The 24,178-nt window shown below is 34.8% G+C and overlaps 1 protein-coding gene across 1 annotated transcript; it reads left to right on the top strand.

Moving 5' to 3' along the window:
- On the top strand, window positions 1-837 carry LOC122322906 (P2Y purinoceptor 8-like). Its single transcript, XM_043216504.1, has one exon. It carries the CDS (start codon window positions 1-3, stop codon window positions 835-837), a length of 837 nt encoding a protein of 278 aa, XP_043072439.1.
- The last annotated feature ends 23,341 nt before the right edge of the window (window positions 838-24,178 follow it).

Raw genomic sequence — 24,178 nt, 5'->3', positions numbered from 1 at the left:
ATGAATAACTCTACAGTGAACTTCACTACACCTGAAACATCTACAAACTCTATAATGGGACCTCTGGACTATATTGAAATCAGTGCGCTCAGCATCAGTTTCCTGTTTGGCGTTCCTACAAATGTCTATGTTCTATGGCTCATCCTCACAGGAACAGGAAGTGGAGTCGCCTCAGAGTTCTTCATGCTCAATCTCTCTATTTGTGAGATTTGTACCAGTTTGAATAATTTGGTCTCTATACTGCCCTTTTACGTCGCGAGTCTCAAATTATTACCAATGTTTCTACAAGGACTAATACTCACCGGTCGTCCTCTGTTTCAGTGTCTGATCTGTGTAGAGCATTACCTGGCGGTGGTGCATCCTGTAACCTTTCTGAAGTACAAACCTCTCAGATACAGAGTGATCTGCTGCGCTGTGGCTTGGATAATCACTCTCGGATCATGTTTCTATTGTTTATTTATTGTAATTGCACAAAACATTCAAGTACAGATAAGCTTCTTCTCAACACACTTCCTTCTCCTCACCTTCTTCCAGTTGTTCTTTCTCGTGGCTATTCTCAGAGCTCTGAAGCAGTCAGGACCAGGAGGAAGAGGGAGAGAGAGAGAAGAGGAAAACCACATGAAGAGAAGAGCGTTTTATCTCATTCTCATAACTACTGTGAGCATGACTATCACATATGCACCATATGCTATCACAGGATTCTCTGTTCTTTTGACTGGACAGAATACTCATATATATTGGGTTCCTGCTTCAATTTGTTATATATTGGCTGGTTTTGTTCAACCCATTCTTTATCTGCATCGAGCTGGAAATATCTCCTGGCTCTGTTGCCCATAAAACCTCTGATTGTGATACATTACAAAGTCAGATTACCTAAATGAAATGTCTCTCTTCTTGATATTAGTGTTTATTCATTAGAACATGTTAGTGTGTTTATGCAAAATCTATAAAATATTTGAAAGCTATGAAAAATAACTTTTTCAGAATCTCACATCATGTCCCATTAATCCCCTGATGCTTTTTTTGGGTGAACAATTACAATATAACCCTATATATACAATATTTAATATGTAAACGTATTATATTCTATCAAACATTACTTCTTGCTTTGAAGTGATTCTCAAAATGTCTAGCATTGTTAGCAAGTATTAGAATTATTTCTGTAGCATTGTACAAACAGATAACATCTGTCATTTTGAACCTGCTTTTTCTTGTAATATTTGCATAAAGTGTTTATATGACGTGTAGTATATTTGGACAAACTGTCATACACATATATTCTTGTGACAGCTGTGAAGTCAGTCTATAAAACACAGCACAGAAATGTTTACACATCCAGAGAGACTGGACACTCACTCTTCAGGTGATTATATTTTGATTAAATGAATGCATTATCAATTAACAAATGTTTTTATTTAAAAGAAAGGCTATGGATGCAAATCACTTTTTAAATTGATGGATTCATTTTATATTCCTAAATCATTTAGTATTTGGCTGGTTTTGTTATTTAAAATTAAACTGACAACATAGATTGCATATATTATATCCTTTGAATATGATTATTTTAAAACCCTTTCCATATAAATATTATATATTGTAGTACGTGAACTGCTGAACTGAGAATACAAATAGAGAACAATAACTCTACAGTGGACTTCATGACACCTGAAACATCGATAAACCACACAACTCAGTCCATTACATCACTGAAAAGTCTGGATATCTTTTTGTACAGCATCGGTTTCCTGTTTGGTCTTCCTACACACTCCTATATTATATGGCTCATTGTCAGAGGAACAGGAAGTGGAGTTGCTTCAGAGTTTTTTAACCTGAATATCTCTATTTGTGAGATTGCCATCTCTCTTTTTACATGATGATGAAACAGTTTTGCCTCTTTGGTTCATTGTTGTGATTTGTTATATTCTGGCTGGTTTTGTTCTGGCTTAGTTGTAATATTGTTACAAATTGTCTTATTTTATTTTATCTTATTTTATTTCTAGTTGACTGAAGGATCAACAATTTAAATGTGTCTTTGGGAACAGCTTCTTTAGAATAATGACTTACATTTGTTTGCTTTCAGTATTTTCATACTTGGTGATTTATGTGACTTGTAGCAGATGAATTCATGCACATCCTTGATGTAAAATCAGTCTACAAAATATAGCACATAGAGACTGGACATTTTAATGTATACATTTTATACATATGAGATCTAGATAACAAACTTGAAAGAACTTAATATCTACAGTGTGTAGAAATACACTACAGTACAATATACAGTCAAATTTGTTTATATAATGAATAATTATATAAACAAAATTATATAATAAAATATTATATAAATACTGTACACTGTGCTTAGGTAAAGTCCTTCACAATAAAATATGAAAACTATATGCAAAGTTTGGTTGAAAGTATGTGTTCGGTGAATGTTAAGTGTGTGTTTTTTTTTTTTTTTTTTTCAGAATGAGTAACTCTTCAGTGAATGTCACCACGTCTGGAGCGTTTACAAACTCCACATCTCCACATTACCCCGGGACAATGGACATTGTGGAAATATTCAATCTGTTGTTTGCTCTTCCGACACACTTCTATATTACATGGCTCATTGTCAAAGGAACAGGAAGTGGTGTTGCATCTGAGTTCTTCACCCTTAATCTCTCTGTTTGTGAGATTGTTTACAGTCTGACCGCTGTGTTTAATATTCATGTTTGCTGTATTTTAAATACAAGCCTCAAGGCATTAACACATTTTTTAAAAGGACTAGGCATCACCGGTCGTCCTCTGTTTCAGTGTCTGATCTGTGTTGAGCGTTACCTGGCGGTGGTTCATCCTGTAACCTTTCTGAAGTACAAACCTCTCAGATATAGAGTGATCTGCTGCTCTGTGGCCTGGATTATTATTCTTGGTTCCGGTTTAGGCTGCATGTTTACTTTAGGCTTTTTTAATATTTACGCAAAGTTCTACTCGGTACAGTTTCTCCTCTTCCTCTTCATTCAGATGTTTTTCCTTGTGAAAGTTCTCAGAGCTCTGAAGCAGTCAGGACCAGGAGAAAGAATGAGGGAGGAGGAAAACCAAATGAAGAAAAGAGCATTCTATATTATTCTAATAACTACTGTGAGCATGGTTATCATATATGTGCCGTTTATTATGTCAGGACTGTATTACGTAATAACACGGAACTATATTATTGAACTTTTTACTGTTGGATTGATTTGTTTTACTTTGGCTAGTTTTGTTCAGCCTGTTCTTTATCTGCACCGTGTTGGAAAACTTTACTGTCTCTGTTGCTCATAATAATCGTTAACAAATCGTTGTTGTATTTAATATCATCCTAATAACTAATGTGAGCATGACTTGCATATATTTTTCATTTACTATCATTGGATTGTTTTTCATTCCGATGCAAGAACAATTTTATTGTTTTTTTTTTTTTTTTTTTTTTTGGCTGGTTTTGCTCAGCCTGTGCTTTCTGAAAGAATCCAATATACATATATATAAAACAGTGTGTGTGTGTGTGTGTGTGTGTGTGTGTGTGTGTGTGCGTGTGTGTTACTATTTATGATCTGTTATTGACACCCGTCTTGAATGCAGACAAGATAGAACAATTTGTGGTGGGATTTTGTTACATATGATTTGTATGTAAACACACAAATAGATATAATAAATTGATGCATAAAAAAGAAAAATGTCAGCAGTCTCAGTAAGTTTGATTGCTTTATTGCTAATTCTCACTTCTCATTTATATTGTACTGAAATTATTAATATGTGTGTTAGTTTATACAAATGTAAAACTTATGAACACCTGGCTGAGTGCAAACTAAACCAGTGAGTTGAATGAGGTTTTCAAAAAGCCGTGGTTCCTGATGATTAAATTGATCATTGCAATTGAAAAGATGGCTTTTTAATCAAATTTGACTGTCAAAGCGGTAAAAAGTGACATTCTTAAATAAACAATTGCAGATAACCAACAAAAATGGTTCAAAATCAGCAAAATAGTTTTTCTGGGATAGTTAAATGTTGCCTAAAATATTCTTTGATTAATCATGTTTTTTTGTTTTGTTTTGCTTTGTTTTTTTGGGACTATAAACATTTGCATATGTTATATTTTATGAAGTGAGCTGTGAAGTCAGTCTACTATTCACAGCACAGAGATTTATACACATCCGTAGAGACTGGACATTCACTCTTCAGGTGATTAACTTCTCTTTCAATTCTGTGTTAATATGGCTATTACAATAATAAACAAATGACTAAAATAAAATGAAAAACCGCTGTTCTGGTTATTTGCACAAGGAACCGTTTAAAATTTGGTGAATATGTATTCACTCAAACAAAAGTCAGTGAATGAATCAAGCTGTAAAATCTTTAAAAGATTGTACATAGTTGTATAGTTAGTGGAAGAGATTTTTGTGCCAAATAAAACTAAACAAACAAAAAAAAAAAAATTTTATTCATTTTATCGTGTCTGTGTTTAAAAACAAAATTTTCAAAATGTTGAGAAGGAAAATTATCTTGAAAATACTATGTAAACGTGATTGTAGAGCTGCAATTAGCATGCCAGTTGTTTTCTTTTATTTATTAAAAATACAACTTATTTCATTGTATTCTTCTGTGGAACACAAAATGGAGATGAAGGTGTCCAAACAATATTGACCTCTTTGACTTTCATTGTAGGAACAACAACAACATCTTATTCTGTCCATTTTCTATAGAACTTTTACAATTTCGGTGAGTTTTGAGTTGAGGGGGAGGTTAAGAAGATGAATAACTCTACAGTGAACAACTCCACATCCGGAGCATCTTCAAACTCCACTACCCTTCCCTTTGGGTCCACTAAACATTCTGGACATTTTAAATTTCTTGTTTGGTCTTCCTATACACTCTTGTGTTATATGGCTCATTGTCACAGGGACTGGAAGTGGAATTGCATCAGAATACTTCATCGTCAATATCTCAGTTTGTGAAATTGGTAACTGTCTGAATTCTCTGTTCTCTCTACTTTATGTTGGGAATCCAAGTTTCGAGGCAATAACACTTTTTTTAACAGGATTCGGCATCACTGCCCGTCCTCTGTTTCAGTGTCTGATCTGTGTAGAGCGTTACCTGGCGGTGGTTCATCCTGTAACCTTTCTGAAGTACAAACCTCTCAGATACAGAGTGATCTGCTGCTCTGTGGTCTGGATAATCACTATTGGCTCCTGTTTTTTCTGCATCTTTTTTACTAAATCGTTTCCTATTATATATACGTGGTACTTTTCACTGCAGTTTATACTTTTCTTCTTCATCCAGTTGTTTTGTCTCGTGGCTGTTCTCAGAGCTCTGAAGCAGTCAGGACCAGGAGAGAGATTGAGAGATAGAAATGATGAAAATCACATGAAGAGAAGAGCATTTTATCTCATTCTCATAACTACTGTGAGCATGACTGTCATATATGTGCCATGTATTATATCAGGATTGTTTTTCATTCTGACTCAAGAGTATTTTGAAAGTCTTGTAACTATTGTATTATATTTTTATATTCTGGCTGGTTTTGTTCAGCCTGTTCTTTATCTGCACCGGGCTGGAATACTTTTACATTTTTTCACACTTTTACTCAGAAATAAGATTTTGTAAAAGGTTATCTATCTATCTATCTATCTATCTATCTATCTATCTATATATATATATATATATATATATATATATATATATATATATATATATATATATATATATATGCCATTCTGACACAGGAGTTTATTAAGGAGCTATTTATTGTTCAACTGTTTTGTTCCATTTTGGTTAGTTTGTTCAGCTTGTTCTTTGTCTGAAAGAATGTCAAGAAAGAATGTTCTTGTCTTTACCTTCAATAATACCTTAGGTTGTCTTTATGTATTTCATACAATGTTAAAATCCTAAATTAATTATTTCAATTGAATTGTTTCCTTTTTTTATTTGTATTATGATTTCACAACATTTAAATATATTCACCCGTCACTGATGTCTCCTGTCTTGAATGCAGACAAGATTAATGCTGTGGTCTTCCTGTTACATATGTCTGTAAACACACACAAACACACACACAGTTCTAATAAAATTATACCAGTGAGGTGTTTTTTCAAAAAGTGGTGGTTCATGATAATTAAACTGGTAATTGACTCTTTATTGAATTTGACAGTTTATGCAGTAAAAAGATGCATTTTTAAATATACATTGCTGATTTACCTATAACCAACAAAGAAGCAATGCAACGGCGATTGACAATCAGCTAAATGATGCTTAAAATATGCATTGCTGAACCACATCAAATCCAAAATTATATGTGTGTATATATATATATATATATATATATATATATATATATATATATATATATATATATATATATATAGAAGAAGAAAAAGCTTTGTCAGCAGCTATGACATTTGCATAGCAGGTGTTCAAAATGTTCCACCTGTAAAAGTTTGTTTTGGATTTATGAAGACTATTTGGACAGATTTATAATCAAAATTCAAATTCTGCTATTCATTTGAAACCAGTTTATTTTTTGGTTTTAGTATTTACATTTGTGGTGATTTATGTGACCTACAGCAGATGAATTAATGCACATATATTCTTGCAGTGAAGTCAGTCTACAAACAGAGATTTACATACATCCAGAGAGACTGGACATTCACTCTTCAGGTGATAAACTCTTATTATTTATGGAAATAGAGATTGCTGATAATATTAGTTTATATTGAAGAGTTTTGGTTATTTGGACCTTCAAATCGTAAACTTGCTGACTTTTGATTCATTTCACACAGCCTAAGTTACGTGAAGTTTGTTTATTTTAAAAACACAAATAATGTGATTGTTTCTTAAGATACAACAGCACTACTTAATTCAACTTCAGTGTGCTCGAGAGTAAGAAATGGTTATCATACATTTTTTTTCCTGCCATAGAGATGAACAACTCTACAGTGACCTTTTCCATATGTGGAACGAAGTCTACAAACTCCACAACCCAATCTTTTCAAGCAGTGACCATTCTGGACACGTGTGTGTACAGCATTCATTTCTTGTTTGGCCTTCCGACAAACTGTTACGTTTTATGGCTCATCGTAATAAGAGCAGGAGGTGGAATTGCATCAGAGTTCTTCAGGATCAATCAGTGTGTTTGCGAGACCATTTACTGCCTGGATTCCTTGTTCTGTTTAATCAGTTCTAAATATCCTTGTAATTCAAGACTCTTGAATTTAACATGGTTTTTATTAGGTCTAGGCGTCACCGGTCGTCCTCTGTTTCAGTGTCTGATCTGTGTAGAGCGTTACCTGGCGGTGGTTCATCCTGTAACCTTTCTGAAGTACAAACCGCTCAGATACAGAGTGATCTGCTGCGCCGTGGTCTGGATAATCACTCTTAGCTCTTGTTTGTGTTTCATGTTTCAGTTAATCTCATTTAACTTCTATATTTATGCATGCTTCTTCACGATTCAGTTCTTTCTTTTGCTCTCCATCCAGTTGTTCTGCTGTTTGGCTGTTCTCAGAGCTCTGAAGCAGTCAGGACCAGGAGAGAGAGGGATAGAAAGAAACGAGGAAAACCACATGAAGAGAAGGGCATTTTATCTTATTCTAATAACTACCGTGAGCATGAGTATTATATATGTGCCATTTACTATCACAGGATTCTCTTTTATACTGACACGACAGTATTACGGTGAACTTTTTACTGCTGTATTTTTTTGTTTTGTTCTTGCTGGTTTTGTTCAGCCTGTTCTTTATCTGCACCGGACCGGAAAACTTTCTTGCCTCTGCTTTTCATAAATTGTTGAATTGTACTACAATGTTTATTATTCTTGTAAATACACTATAAATGATAGTTATCCATCCACCCATTACTTTTAAAGTTATTGGCTTTCTTACCTGCAAATGCATTTGCATATGTTATGTTTTATTTGACATGTAGATTAAGCAAAATCATGCACATGTTCTTGTGACAGCAGTGAAGTCTGTCTACAAAACACAGAGCAGAGATGTAAAGCTATACATACAGAGAGACTGGACGTTCACTCTTCAGGTGACGTCTTCTATATAGGATCTAGACTCTTATTATTAAAACAATCAGAATATTTGAGTTTTCTGGTCATTTAAACTGGAATCTATAATTGTTTTTTCAATTTAGCTTTTTTGTTTACTTGTTTTGACTTTGTTCACTCAGTCTGTATTATGTGAATCAGAAATAGGCGTCTAATTTTATATTGCATTCATCATAATGATAAGCATTATCATCAGCTTGTTATATGATGTTATATGATGAAAACAGATTTGAGAAAAGGTGATTGTTATGTGTAATTGGATTGTTTAACCAAAACAAAAATTGGAACAGCAAATAAATACATTTAGAAGAATGTTAGAGCCTATTTTTGCTTTTATTATGTAATAATAATTATTTTTTGATCCAAAGAAGAAAGTAAATCATGGATGTTTTGGTATGACAATAGGGTGAGTAAAAGGTGAACTATTTGTTTAAATTATTGTAAAAAAGATTTATGAAGCCGCAACCTTATCCTGCGCATTTTGCAGTTGCAGTGAGCGGAGGAGCGAATGAGGAGATGAATTACTCTGCGGTGAACTTCACCACATTTGAAGCATCTTCAAGCTCCACGACTTTTTACTCCGGGCTAATGAGAATTCTGGATATTTTCAACACTCTGCTTGGTTTTCCTACACACTCCTACGTTTTATGGCTCATCCTCAAAGGACCAGGAAGTGGAGTTGCATCAGAGTTCTTTATTCTCAATCTCTCCGTTTGTGAGATCGGTGGCTGTCTGAATTCTTTGCTTTCCCTATTTAATTATCATCCAATTCTCGAGAAAATGGCCGACTCTATTAGAGGACTAGCCATCACCGGTCGTCCTCTGTTTCAGTGTCTGATCTGTGTAGAGCGTTACCTGGCGGTGGTTCATCCTGTAACCTTTCTGAAGTACAAACCTCTCAGATACAGAGTGATCTGCTGCACTGTGGCCTGGATAATCACTCTTGGCTCCTGTTTATTCTGCATGTTTTCTCAAACCTTATTTTATTTTTATACATTGTCCTTCTCTGTGCAGTTCCTCCTCTTCCTCTCTATCAAGTTGTTCTGCTGTGTGGCTGTTCTCAGAGCTCTGAAGCAGTCAGGACCAGGAGAGAGAAAGAGAGAGCGAGAGGAAGAAAACAACATGAAGAGAAGAGCCTTCGATATCATTCTAATAACTACTGTGACCATGATTGTTATATACGTGCCATTTATCATATCAGGATTGTTTGTCATTCTGAGCGAAGAGTATGTTTCAGAACTTTTTGATTTTGGATTGTTTTGTTTTATTTTGGCTGGTTTTGTTCAACCTGTTCTTTATCTGAACCGGACTGGAAAACTCTCCTGTGTTCGGTTTAAAGAATGTATTGCAGGCACACTAACTGTGTGTTAATTAGATGTGGTTGTTACTTATAGATTTCATTTGCTTTTCATTCCCTGTTAAGATAAATCAATAATTCAATAAATATCACAGAAGGTGTTTGCGTGAATCTCTGCATGTTTATTTAAAGTCTGTCAGCTAATAAAATACTTCAGCATTAACCTTATAGCGTTGAATGCGAGTCAGTTATAGACATGCATTGAATAAACCTTATAAATTCGAGTCAGGTGTCATTGTTCCATTCAAATGTTTGCTATGATTATCTTTTTAACCTCGCGTGTAAATATTGCATTTATTACATTATGATTTGCGTTATGAGGCAGATGAAGTGACAGTCAGTCTACAAAACACAGCACAGACTTCTAGATTAAGATTCTCTTCATGAACATAAATACTAAACTAAAATGTTTGATTTTAAAGACTTTATTTAAATCCTTTAGTAAATGGCACTTATATTGGGGCTCATAGCGCTTCCTAGTGTTTGTCAACCTCTTAATGATGAATAGATTTATTTATCCCCTGTTGTTACTCGCTTTGGATAAAAGCATCTGCTAAATAACTAAATGTAAATGTTTTGTAAGATATATTAGCTTTTTATATAACAATAGAAATAAATCTTATATTTGTTTTTGTATTTAAATATGTGAAGTTTTATGTCATGAGGCACATCCACATATAATCCTGTGTGAAGTCAGTCAGATTTATACACATCCAGAGAGACTGAACATGCATTCTTCAGGTGAGAAGACTCTTATTCTCTAAATCACGAGAATTTCTGCATCAGCACTAGAATTTGTATCAGAATACACGTAACATTTACCTTCAAATCTTGTATCGTCTGACATATTTTCAATTGTTTTTTTTTTTCATAATGATAAAACAAGAATACATTAAAACAATAAAGATATAATAGGACCTGTTCCTGACCCATTTACTGAACTGTACTGTATTAAACTTCATTTAAATTTATTTTCAGACTATTGTGCAATGTTACGCAACATTTTTATGTACTGAAGTACTAATGTGTATAATTTATATAGGTAAATAAATGTACCATTTATTTATTTATTTTATAGAATACCTTTCTGTGGTGTTTTGAGGTGAGAGACAGACGTAAAAGAGATGAATAACTGCACAGATAACTTCTTACCCGAGTCATCGACATTCTCCACAATTCTAAACAACAGGCCACTGAAAACTTTGGATCTATGTCTGCACAGCTTCAATTTCTTGTTCGGTTTCCCTACACACTGCTACGTGATCTGGCTCATCGTCACAGGAACAGGAAGTGGAGTTGCATCGGAGTTCTTCATCCTCAATCTTTCTGTTTGTGAGCTGGTCAACTCTCTGAACATTTTTCCCCATGTGCTTGATCACTGGTCTTCAACTTTTAAAATAATAAAATATTTTTTATTTGGAATAAGCAACACCGGTAATCCTCTGTTTTAGAGTTTGATCTGTGTAGAGCGTTACCTGGTGGTGGTTCATCCTGTAACCTTTCTGAAGTACAAACCTCTCAGATACAGAGTGATCTGCTCTGCTGTGGTTTGGATAATCACTCTTGGCTCATGTTTGTGCTGCATGTTTACTATAATCTCATGTAACTTCTATATTCATGTTTGCTGCTTCTCACTGCAGTTTCTGTTCTTCCTCTTCATCCAGTTGTTTTGTCTTGTGAGTGTTCTCAGAGCTCTGAAGCAGCCAGGACCAGGAAAGAGTGAGAGCATGAAGAGTAGAGCATTTTATCTCAATCTAATAACTACTGTGAGTATGATTATCACATATGTGCCATATATTATTACAGGATTACATTCCATTTTGACTCAAGGTTATTTTCAGGAACCTTTTACTGTTGCTTTTTTTTGTTATATTCTCACTGGTTTTGTTCCATCTGTTCTTTATCTGAACAGGGTCAGAAAACTTTTCTGTTTTCAGTAAAACATTTTTTTTTTCAAACTTTTCTGTGCTGTATCTGCAGTGTGAAGTAGCTTCAAACGTTAGTGTGACTCTGTCGTTGATTGTTCTTTTTTCACGTAAAGATTACATTTATTCTGAGTTTGTTTATCAGACATGGTTTTTATAGAAGTGTAAATAGTAGATATCTTATATAATAAAAACGATGCAAGGAAAGTGTTGTCAGTCTCTGAGATTTATTCACGAATTGCTCATTCTCGCTGGTATTAAAACTTCAGTCTTCAAGTCATAACTTTTTACATTTACATTTAGTTATTTAGCAGACACTTTTATAAAAAGAGGAACGATATGCCAGTGCTATAACACTCAGTCCCAGTCAGATTAACATTTTACATCTAAAAGGATTTGCCTGAAAGGACTTTGCGCATAATTTATTTAGTCTGACTGGTCTAGTTAAAATGGGACAACATCTAAAAAGCCTTTTGATGAAACAGATGTTTTTATGACGGCTTCTATTCATCTTTGTAGTGCAAAGCGTCTAAGAAAATGATAGTGTGACGTTTTTGTCATTCATGAAAATTCATTTTATGAATGTTGACATGTGACATTTGAACTGAGTTACATTTTACATTTGCATTTTTGGTGTTCTGTGTGACATGTATAAGTCATGCACTTGTGTTTTTTTGACAGCTGTGAAGTCAGTCTAGAAAACACAGCTGACATTTGTATACATCCAGAGAGACTGGACATCTTCAATCTTCAGGTGATAAACTTTTCTTGTAAACTTGCTATTTTCTGCATAGGCCACAAGAGTAAACACTTAATAGTCCAATTAATTTCCATTGGACTGTCAAAAGTGTAGAAGTATGTATTGAAATGTATGGTTAAATTGCAATTGACTGACCTGGATTTGTTTCAGAAATTGCAGTTGACGTATGTTACGTTTGTCCATTTTAAAATGATAAAAGAATGGTTATATATGATAGATTTTTTTCTTGAGGTTAACACATCTAATAAGCAATGATAAAAAAGGAGCATTCTGTGAAAACAGGAGACCATGTGTGTCCTTTAGACAAATATGTTGAGCATATTTTTTAGTCTTAAAAGTACACAAACTATGTATTACACAATAATAAACCACAGGCTGCTGTTTTGTATTTGTATGCAGACCTTGCACATATATGCAGCTATTTCAATTCAGAAAAAAAGACATCCATATGTGTGTTAAATTAGTGACTAAATCCTTATGTTTACCTGACATTCACCTTTTCCCTTCATAGATTTGTTGTAGTGTTGCAGTTTTTGGGAGAGGAATAAAAAAGGAGATGGTTAACGCTGCAGTGACTTTCACATCTGAAGCATCTACAAACACCACATATGATGGATTAGAGGAAACGAAAGACCTGGACATCTGTACGTGCAGCATCAGTATCTTGTTTGGTCTTCCTACACACTTCTATGTCATATGGCTCATCGTCACAGGAAGTGAAGTTATGTCAGAAATCTTCAACCTAAATCTAACTTTTTGCGAGATCGGCATCTGTGTGAATTCTTTGTTCTTAATAATTTATTATTACACTGGGATTTCACATCTCATAAGATCAGCAAGGTTTTTATTAGGATCGTTCATCACCGGTCGTCCTCTGTTTCAGTGTCTGATCTGTGTTGAGCGTTACCTGGCGGTGGTTCATCCTGTAACCTTTCTGAAGTACAGACCTCTCAGATACAGAGTGATCTGTTGTACTTTTGTCTGGATTTTTACTCTTGGCTCTTGTTTGTTCTGTATGTTTATTACAGAACGATTTAATTTACAGATTTACGTATACTTCTACTCGATTCAGTTTCTCCTCTTCCTCTCCATCCAGTTGTTTTGTCTCGTGGCTGTTCTCAGAGCTCTGAAGCAGTCAGGACCAGGAGAGAAACTGAGAAAAATAGAGGAGAAAACCACATGAAGAGAAGAGTGTTTTACCTCATTTTAATATCTACTATGACTATGATTATTATATATTTGCCATATATTATTTCAGGATTCATTTATATTCTTAAGCAGTCATTTATTTTGGACCTTTTTTCCTTCAGCTACTTCTGTTTTATTTTGGCTGGTTTTGTTCATCCTGTTCTTTATTTGCACAGGGCTGGAAAACGTTCCTGTCTTTGTTTTTCTTAAAAACATTGAGTTATTTAATTGTGTTTCTATTAATTGAATATTCATGCTCCTTTGAAGGTGGAACAATATGCAATTTAATATCGCTCATTTATAGATATCCTCCCCCTCACTGATGTACTTATGCACATGATTATGTCTCATTTGTTTCATTCTTCATCCAGATAAAATATATTTTGTGTGTGTGTGTGTGTCTGTATTATATAATTCTGTGTATTTATGTGTATATGTATTTTACTAGTTTACTGGACCTGAAATTAGACCTGGAATCTCATTACACACATACTATGATAACATCTTTAATTTGACAAATTTTAGATAGATACATTTGCTTAGCAGACGTTGCACCTGCGCAGACCGGTTTTATGAATGCTATTTTTTTTTAAACATCAAATTAAGGTTAAAATACATACAGTGACAAATTTTAGTTCTAGAGTGGGATTTGAAAATATGAACATACTGTAAGTTAACTGGCTGATTGACTGACTGATTGATTGATTGCGTTTTCACAATTATTGTTTTATTTGATCCTTTTTTATTATTTAAAGGATGTAAGAGTAAACTCAATTTTTATTATTAATGGAATATCATACATTTTATAAAATATTTTGGACTCTAAGTATAGAATGAATGAAAAGAATTGCCTATGATTCAGCATTTTATGCAGACCTTGAAAATATAGTTCATAAATGAACTTGACTCTCTTATTACCTGTTTAACATCTTCTCATGATCCTCTGAGACAAAAATGTAATTTTGAATTTAGTTTGTATATTTACAAGTTTTAGAGATAATTAAAAAAATATATATGTATTTGCAACAATAGTTGCAGAATTCATATGCATTTGTTTATTTTAAAAAAATCACAGCAAGTTGAAATCGGCAGGCACATAGCGTGAACATGAGGCAGGCAGGAATGCAGTCCAATTCAAACAGAGCAAAGGGATAATGTAATAAAAGAAAACAGAACAAGGCAGGCAATAGAATAAACGTAAGACAGGTAGACTGGCGATGGACTGTTAGATCAGATCAATAACATTCATTTTCTGAGAAGATGAATACCTCAGCATCTGCAAACTCCATATATGATTTATTTGGCTTAATAACTACCATGGACATCTGTACGTATGGCATCAGTATCTTTTTTGGTCTTCTTACACACTTCTATGTTATCTGGCTCATCATCAAAGGAACAAGAAGTGGAATTGCGTTCTTCTACCTCAGCGTCTCATTTTGTGAACTTGGTATCTGTCTGAACTCTTTGATATATGAAATTTCTTATTGCACTGGGCTGTCACATTTCACAAAATTAGCATGTTTCTTATAGAGACTGGTCATCACTAGTTGACCTCTGTTTCAGTGTCTGATTGAGCGTTACCTGGCAGTGGTTTTGTACACATAAAATATATACATAACACATGAAACTTATGGAAACTCAATTATATTGAGAAAATTGTAAAATTTATAAAAATTGCTATACAGTTGTACAATGCAATGACAATTGCAACGATCAAAGACTGCCTCTTCTCTCTATCTTGTTATAAATAAGCTATTTGGCATTCATGAACACACAGAGGTGCTGAGATGGCCAAGATATATAAATTGAGTTTCTACTACTAAACTACTTTCTCCCTCTTCCTTCAGGTTTTAAGCTGAAAAGACAAAAACATAGGAGATGAACAGCTCTGTCCTTGGACCTTGGAGGTCATCTGCTTGGAGGTTCCTGCACCATCTGCTCTGCACTGGTGGGCTCCAGCTCCACCCTAGACAGGGGGCTCAGTCAAGAATCCGGGTTACAAACTTCTGTTCACTCACCACCAGAGGTCACCTGCTCACCACATGGACTTCTGCACTATACTACTGTTGGATTTCATTTCCCATACTCCACTGCATACCCATACTCTCACCTGATTATACAGCTGCTTCCAATCATTCGTGTTCTGACCTCTTGCTGACCTGTATGACCCATTGCTCATGTTTAAGGATTCTCTTGTTTTGTTCCCTGGATTATATCACCAATTGAAAACCCATGCTTGCACTTGATTTACTCTTGTGATTTGCAGTCTATATATATCTGTTTACTGGTGTTTGACTTTGCTTAACAATAAAAGCCTGCACATGAATCCGTAGGCCTCATGTCAGCTCTGTTAATATCCTCATAAGAATATTAAGAATTACTAGTATCCTTTTTGTGTGTTGATTGTAAAATACTGTCAAAAGCTTTTGCCAATTGTTTAAAGAAAGTGATTAGGCAAATAATACATAATGACCAGTCGTATTGTGTGCATAAAGGATCAATAATTGATTCAATTGCTGTAATCAGTAAAGTTTGTGAAATGGCAAAATTGATAGGGCAAAACTTTGGTCTTATTTCATTGGACCAGCAGAAGGCCTTCGATCAAGTAGAGCACAGGTGCTTATGAAATGTTTTATGAACTCAAACCTGGTCTAAAGTCTATGGCACAGTATTTTGTGTTATTTAAAAAATTGTGTTAGTAGAAAATACTCTCATCTGACTCATCAGACGAAGCTATTTGAAAGCCTGCATCCAATGTACTTCGGTAAGCTTTGGTGGATTCTTGCTTTTTAAAATCGGTTTCTTAGCTTGAAGTGTTTAGTTTTTCTGCCAACAAATTTTTCCATGTAAATAGCCATCTGCAATTGCGCAAGTGCAACTCACTCTTAAAGGGAATGGGAGATGAGATTCTAATTAGTTTATTACACTTTAAGCCCAAAAAACAAGCATTACTTATTAAGAGAATAGGGATAACCCATTATATGTGGTGTACTGATGATTTTCCTCTCATTAAAATAGCAAAAGTGGATTTGGACACGCCCTGAGTGCACCTGTAGACTTTGCATTTAAATCGTTAAAATAGGGCCCATAGAGTGATCTGCTGCACTGTGGCTTGGATAATCACTCTTGGCTCCTGTTTGCTCAGTGTTCATTTCAGAGAATGCTACAGCACACGAGTGGCTCTTCAACACAGTTCCTTCTGCCCATTTATTTGTTTGGTCTTCTGGCAGTTCTCAGAGCTCTGAAGCAGACAGGACCAGGCGAGAGCAAAAGAAAAAAAAAAGTTTTATTTGTTATATTCTGGTTGGTTTTCCAAATTGGACAACTCTTCTTCCTTCGCGCTCCATGAAACGATCTATTCTATGCAAACATATTGGTTATTTGCCGGCTTATTTTGCTTTAAGAAATTACTTTGTTGTTTACACACACAACACAATCCATCTTTAGCAAAGTTATATTTGCTTATAATATTTACATATTTGGTTCATACATACAGTACATATGTATATATTCTTGTGGCAGTGAAATCAGCCCACAAAACACAGCACAGAGATTTATACACATCTAGAGAGACGGACATTCACTCTTCAGGTGACACCTCTACTTGTTATATGTGGTAGATTTTCTGAAGACATTTTATATGTGATCGCATTTGTCTCATGTTGGTTAGTTGTTTGTGCATAATATATATTGTATAGAATGATGGTATGAATGTGTTACAATGTTAGATATTGGATATTTAAATAGAAACTTGTTTCATGCAATCTGAATGACATTTAGGAATTTTTGAGCAGAGAAGACAAACGCAAAGGAGATGAACTTCACCGCACCTGAAGCATCTATGAATTCCACCAATGTTTCCTTTTTATAGTGGACAGAATGAGCATCGTTCTGTACAGCATCAGTTTGCTGTTCGGTCTTCCTACACACTCCTATGTCATTTGGCTCATCGTCACAGGAACAGAAAGTGGAGTTGCATCAGAGTTCCTCGACCTCAATTTCTCTATTTGTGAGATTGTTACCTGTCTGTATAGCTTGCTCTCTATATTTCAAAGTTGGAATCCATACATCAATACATTAGTGTGCTTTTTATTAGGTCTAGCGTCACAGGTCGTCCTCTGTTTCAGTTACTGATCTGTGTAGAGCGTTACCTGGCGGTGGTTCATCCTGTAACCTTTCTGAAGTACAAACCTCTCAGATACAAAGTGATCTGCTGCGCTGTGGTCTGGATAATCACTCTTGGATCCTGCATGTGTTGCATGTATACCATAATCTCACACTACACTGTATATCTGTGGCTTTTCTCAACACAGTTCCTCCTCTTCCTCTCAATCCAATTGTTCTGTTGTTTGGCTGTTCTGAGAGCTCTCAAGCAGTCAGGACCAGGAGAGAGAGGAAGAAAGAGAGAGGAGGAAAACAACATGAAGAGAAGAGCCTTTCATCTCATTCTAATAACTACCGTGACCATGATTGCTATTTATGCACCATTTTCTATGTCAGGATTCATTGTCATTTTCAGTCAACAGTTTATTAAGGAACTTTTTTATTTTGGTTTTATTTTTTTTGCACTTGCTGGTTTTGTTCAGCCCTTTCTTTATCTGCACCGTGTTGGAAAACTTTTCTGTCTTTTCTTTGTATAAAACATTGTGCAAATGCTCATTTTTGTCAAGCTTAAGTTAATTGCCTGTTGAAAAATTTTATTCAAATTGTGCTTTGTAAAGAATTTTATCAGCATGTAAATAAGAACTAGCCATGTCTGATACAATTTATATTTGCATATCTGATGATTTATGTGATGTGTTAATCTTTTCATAAATAATCTTTCTATGTATATCATGACAGTAGCTATTGAAATGGTAAAAATCCAAATCCCTTTTGCTATTGGCTTGTCCCTATCCTCTTAGCAAGTAATGTGTGTTTTTTGGGCGTAACGCACAATAAAACAATCAGAGTCTCCCATTCCCTTTAAGATCTAGTTTACATGGCAAAATTTGTTGGCGGAAATGCTTCAAGCGAAGAAATCTGCTTATGCGCAAGGCTAATTTTAACTGTCCATGATTACATTTTAATATGCATGTAGCCTACACAACATTCTCTTACACTTTAATCCTTTAACTGTTTAATATTGGCATATGCTGCTGCACATCCCTGTGTATAATAGGCAAAGACAACGTGTGCTGTGGACCTGCTCAGAGGAGCATTTTCTACTAACATGCTCTTTAAATAAAAAAAGTAGACCAGGTTTATGTTGATCTATTGTGCAGTCTTTTTCAGTTTCTTAAAATAGCAACGAGCAAATAATGCGCCTGAACACACCTCTGTTTTAAACCAGCACGCCTATGAGCACTAATGCATTTGGTAGTTAAACTAATATATATAGTATTAAAGAATTATTGCTCTACACATGAAAATAATGAAGTACTGGAGTGTTTTAATTATTTGGGTTTTAACTGAATTAAGATTAAGATCCTAACAAACAGTAGTGTTTAACTGGAATCAGACTTGATTCAGATTTGAGTCCGAATCAATTTGGACTCGAGCTCAACTTTGAACAACACTGTGCTATATCTAAATTAAATTATACATAGCACTAGCGTTGGGTTAAGTCGAGTCTGACCTGCACGCAATTTCTCACTTGTATTCAAATGTTTTAATCCATTTGTGGATAATTCAGAATTTCATGCATTTCTTGCATATGTTTGCATACGTTTTGTTTTATGTGACATATATGAAGCCATGCCTTGTGCCAGCTGTAAAGTGATACTGCAAAAACAACACTATCAGTTACACCTAGAGAGACTGGATATTCACTCTTCAGGTGACCAACTCTTCTTTTGATTAATTTGCTTGTTTTTCCATTAAGTAATGTGCAATAAAACATTTTGTGATTATTAGAAGAAGCGTTATTGATAAATTAGTTTTGAAGAAAAAATGCCTACATTTCAGGCTAATTTTTTGAAGAAAATATATAAAAAAGTAGAATTATAGAAAAGGTTAAAGTAATACACTACATTTGTTTTTACTCAAGGAGAAAATTAACTACTCTACAGAGATCTTTTCTTGTTGCAAAACTTTGGTTGGTCTTCCAATACATTCCACTCTCACAGGAAAAGAAAGTGGGGTTGCGTTGTTGTTCTTCAAACTGAATCTGTGCTGTTAGATCTCAAAAAACAAGACTTTTGATAGGACTTGCGGTCCCTGGTCGTCCTCTGTTTCAGTGTCTGATCTGTGTAGAGCGTTACCTGGCGGTGGTTCATCCTGTAACCTTTCTGAAGTACAGACCTAGATAGATATAGATATAGATATAGATATAGACAGATATAGAGTGATCTGCTGCTCTGTGGTCTGGATAATTATTCTTGGCTCATGTTTTTCTCTGTGTTCATCTCGCCTTCTCCATCTAGTTGTTTTGTCTCGTGGCTGTTCTCAGAGCTCTGAAGCAGTCAGGACCAGGAGAGAGAGTGAGAGAAAAGAGGAGGAAAACCACATGAAGAGAAGAGCGTTTCATTTCATTCTAATATGTACTGTGAACACAGCTATCATATACGTCTCATTTACTCTGTCAGGATTCTTAACCATTTTAATAAAGCAGAATATTTATGCACTTTGGTGCATTTGTTTGTTTTGTTATCTGCTGGCTGGTTTTGTTCAGCCTGTTCTTTATCTGCACCGCTTTGGAAAACTCTTCCTTTCAAGTTTGCCAATTAACTGTAATTATCAAAAATGCTTACAATTTATTTAGAGACATCCACCACATTAAACTCACTTGGGCATATCCTTTTTTGCCCCATTTGTGGTTATTTATTATTTTTCCCCCCTTATTCTGTAAATAATTAATGTATTATACAGTATCACAATTTTCTAGTTTGTGGGTCATGATAGATATTTAATTATATTGAAAATTTATACAAATTTAATTCTATTTAAAATTAGATTAGATTAAGACTATTTTTCACAGCACTGCATATGAAAGTAGTACTGCAAATGGAATTTGAAATGTATATAAGTATAATTTATCATTAACATGTACTAGTATATATATATATATTTTTTTTTGTAATGTCTACGGGGGAAAATGCCTTCCATTTATCAGTCTATTAAAATGTTTTAATTCAAATCACACATTTTTCAACCACGTGTATTTGCTTATGTTTTGTTTAATGTGACACATCTTTGATAAATGTTTGTGACACTACACAAACAGTACCACGTGTAATTTACACCCAGGCTGAACATTCACTCTTCAGGTGAAATATTTTAACCTAATTTGTTTGTTATTCCATTCAGTGAAATGAAAATATCTGTGTTATTAGCAGACATATTATAGCTCGATTTATGAGCTACTTTTTAATTAGCTGTTGAGTAAAACAAGGCAAAGTCTCTCTCTTTCACTCTTTTATTACTTTATAATAAGTAAGCACTTACACTCACAAAACACTTACAAATCTTTAGCAAACTATTAATAGTTAATGCATAGTTTATAGAAATATGCCCCATTTATCATGTCAGTAGTTGTTTGTGCTGTGGCAAGGCACAATAGTCTGGCACTGACCGATTCTTTATCTGCACTGCAGTGAAAATCACACCTGTTTCTCATAAGCATCCACTAAAAATATAAAATGAATAAAGTTTAAGTTTAAGAGAGTATATGTTGTCTATATTTTATGTAGCAATTAGAAATGTACCTATTACAAATAGACAGAATAATCTTTGTAGAATTGTACTTTACTCTTTACTCTGTATTTGAATCTGCAGTAAATGTCTATCTTTATCCTCTAAATAGTGTTTTAGTTAGTAAAATTGATGTATTTTCATTCCGCAGAAAATAAAAATGTTTTTGCTTTTTATCTCTGTTTTTTTTTTTTTTTTTTTAACCTCCTCATGTTCACTTTAAACATTTGCATAGCTGATGTTCTATGTGATGTTTACAAAGCAAAAGTCATACACACATGGGCTTGTAACAGCTGTGAAGTTACCACATAAAACAGCAGCGCGCAAAACCAGAGAGACTGAACACTCACTCTTCAGGTGACTTTTCACTTTTTCGATTAATCGTCTGCCTCTGCTCTGTGATGTATAACTTATAATAATGAGTTATTGTGGTTGAGTTGAAAAAAAAAAAAGTTTTTTTTTTTGTTTTTTTTTACTTAAGTGGCTGAAATCAGTTGCTTTTTGACTTACTTTTAAATGTGTTTATTTCAAATGTAGTAAAAATAAATCAACTGCAACCACCTACCTTAAAAAAAGTTTTATATTTTTGGTGTACACAACATGAGTAAGAACATGCTAGATAGAATAGTTAAGTAAAACTGTGCTAAAAACGTTGAATACATTCTGGATATAATATAGGTATTGTGCTGAATTATTTAATTTACCTACATTAATGTGTCAGTTGATTTATCATCTGTTTTTTATTGATTTTCCTTGAAACACTTAGACATTTCTCTTTCCATTGATCACAGCAGCAACTTTTTTGCTTGGTATTTTGTTTTTGGCTGGAGAAGATAAACATGGAACTGATGAAGAACTTCACTCAACCTCATTCATCTGCCAACCTCACAGCGTCTTCATTTTGGCAAATAGGTGCATTAGAAATTTGGATGATGACCTTCAGCTTCTTATCTGGTCTTCCTACACACTCTTATGTAATCTGGCTCATCATCACTGGAACAGGAAGTGGAATTGCATTAGAATTCTTCAACCTTAATATGTCAGTTTGTGGGATCTTTTTCTCTGTGAACTCTTTGTTGATTCTAGGCACAAAATGGTTTCCATTCCCAAGCCTCACTGCAGTAACACAGTTTTTGTTTGGACTCATTGTCACCGGTCGTCCTCTGTTTCAGTGTCTGATCTGTGTAGAGCGTTACCTGGCGGTGGTTCATCCTGTAACCTTTCTGAAGTACAAACCTCTCAGATACAGAGTGATCTGCTGCACTGTGGCCTGGATATTTATTTTTGGCTCTTGTTTGTTCTGCATGTTCAGTTTTCTGTCATTTACTGTTCATGTATATATATGGTTCTACTCACTGCAGTTTGTTCTCTACCTTTCCATCCAGTTGTTTTGTCTTGCGGCTGTTCTCAGAGCTCTGAAGCAGTCAGGACCAGGAGAGAGAGGGAGAGAGAGACAGGAGGAAAACCACATGAAGAGAAGAGCTTTTTATGTAATCCGAGTGACTACTGCTAGCTTGGTTATCACATATGTTCCGTTTATTATCAATGGATTGTATTCTGTTGCGACACGGCAGAATATTCAGATCTCTTGGTCACTTAGTTATATTTGTTATATGCTGGCTGGTTTTGTTCAGCCTATATTTTATCTGCACCGGACTGGAAAACTGTCCTTCTTCTATTCTCCAAAAAAAAACATAACTGAGTAATTTGCTTATAAATCCTTTTATTGTTTGCTCAGTGCTAGAGTCCTGATTACTTGATCATTTTAATGTTGCTAATTTTGCTAAATAAATAGTTATTTGAGATATTCATAATATTTGAGATATTAACACTTTTTAGAGATTGCAGAGGGATGGCACACAAGTTGAGCAGAACATTTAATCAGTCAGAATAGTTTTATTATATAATTTAAAAAGAAATAACTGCTGTGTTAATACGTGCAATTTAACATTTTAAGTCAAACATTATATGCTTCATTAATTTTTACAGCATCAAAATTATTAATCTTTGTTAAAGCTACTAAATAACTGTTCATTATTTAGATTGTTAGCGTTTTAAAAAATGTAACTGTTGAAAGTCTAAGCGATGTATACGCATTGTTCATTGCAGTTCATATTAACTTGTGTAGTTAAATATTGTTAACAAATAAAACCTTAAATTGTTACGAATATTTAGTTTCAAAAAACGCAATACTTGTAAACAGTTGCAACTACGTGAACTAATTACCTCAGTCAAATGATTCAATTCCATGGTATTGTAATAATGTATGATGATGATGATGATGATGATGATCCTACCCTAAACCTTAAGCATGGCTATATGCAAAGCATCAGCATTTTTTAATTTTTTGGTCACCAAGATAAGTAATTTGATCATCTGTGTAAAGCGACTTCTATCACATTTGGGTTCTGCCACACTTTATGCATGTTACATCACCGGAACCAGACGCACAAACACACACACACTATAAGTCCTTTGCGCAATTTGACATAGCTGCATTTAAAATTGAACTGGAAATTGCTGGGCGTCCGGCCAGAGGACAACTGGCTCCAACTAAGCCTGTTTTTTTTTCCCTCTATTCTGTATGGATGGGGTTTTAGTTCAATGCCGCTGTCGCCTCTGGACTGCTTGGGGCACTTCATTATCCTTGATTTGATTACAGAGAACATCTCTGCATTTAATAACACATTGTTCTCTTCATTATACTTCATTGTTGTCACGGTCGCGCTTACGCGGGACGAAGTACACAAGGTTTAGAATGAACTTAAATGGGTTTAATTCCAAATAGGTAAAATAAAAGATATACAGACAGGCAGGTCGAACAGGCAGGCAGGATAAACACAGGTACAGACATCGGGTAAGGACCTTGACGCTCGGACAAACAGAACTCAAAACACAGCACTTAAATACACGGGGTAATTGACAACACTGACGAGACACGGCTGCAGACAATCATACAATTAACATGGAAAGGCAGGGCACAGGGAACACATGGCACGAGACGAAAACAATAACAAAGTCCGGAGAACGTGACATTACCCCCCCCTCCCGGAAGGTGCGTCCTCGCACCTAAAGGGTAACAAACAAAAACAAACAAAAACCAAGATGACTAGGATTTGGGGATACCGGGTCTTGGGAGGAGGTTCTGGTGGAGGACGGATCGCCAGGATGGGGCAGGCAGAAGGCAGAAGGGTCCAAGGAGGTGTAGATGGAGG

The sequence above is a fragment of the Puntigrus tetrazona genome, chromosome 18 (assembly GCF_018831695.1).
Source record: "Puntigrus tetrazona isolate hp1 chromosome 18, ASM1883169v1, whole genome shotgun sequence".
Taxonomy (NCBI): domain Eukaryota; kingdom Metazoa; phylum Chordata; class Actinopteri; order Cypriniformes; family Cyprinidae; genus Puntigrus; species Puntigrus tetrazona.
This window is presented reverse-complemented; position numbering and strand designations above follow the sequence as displayed.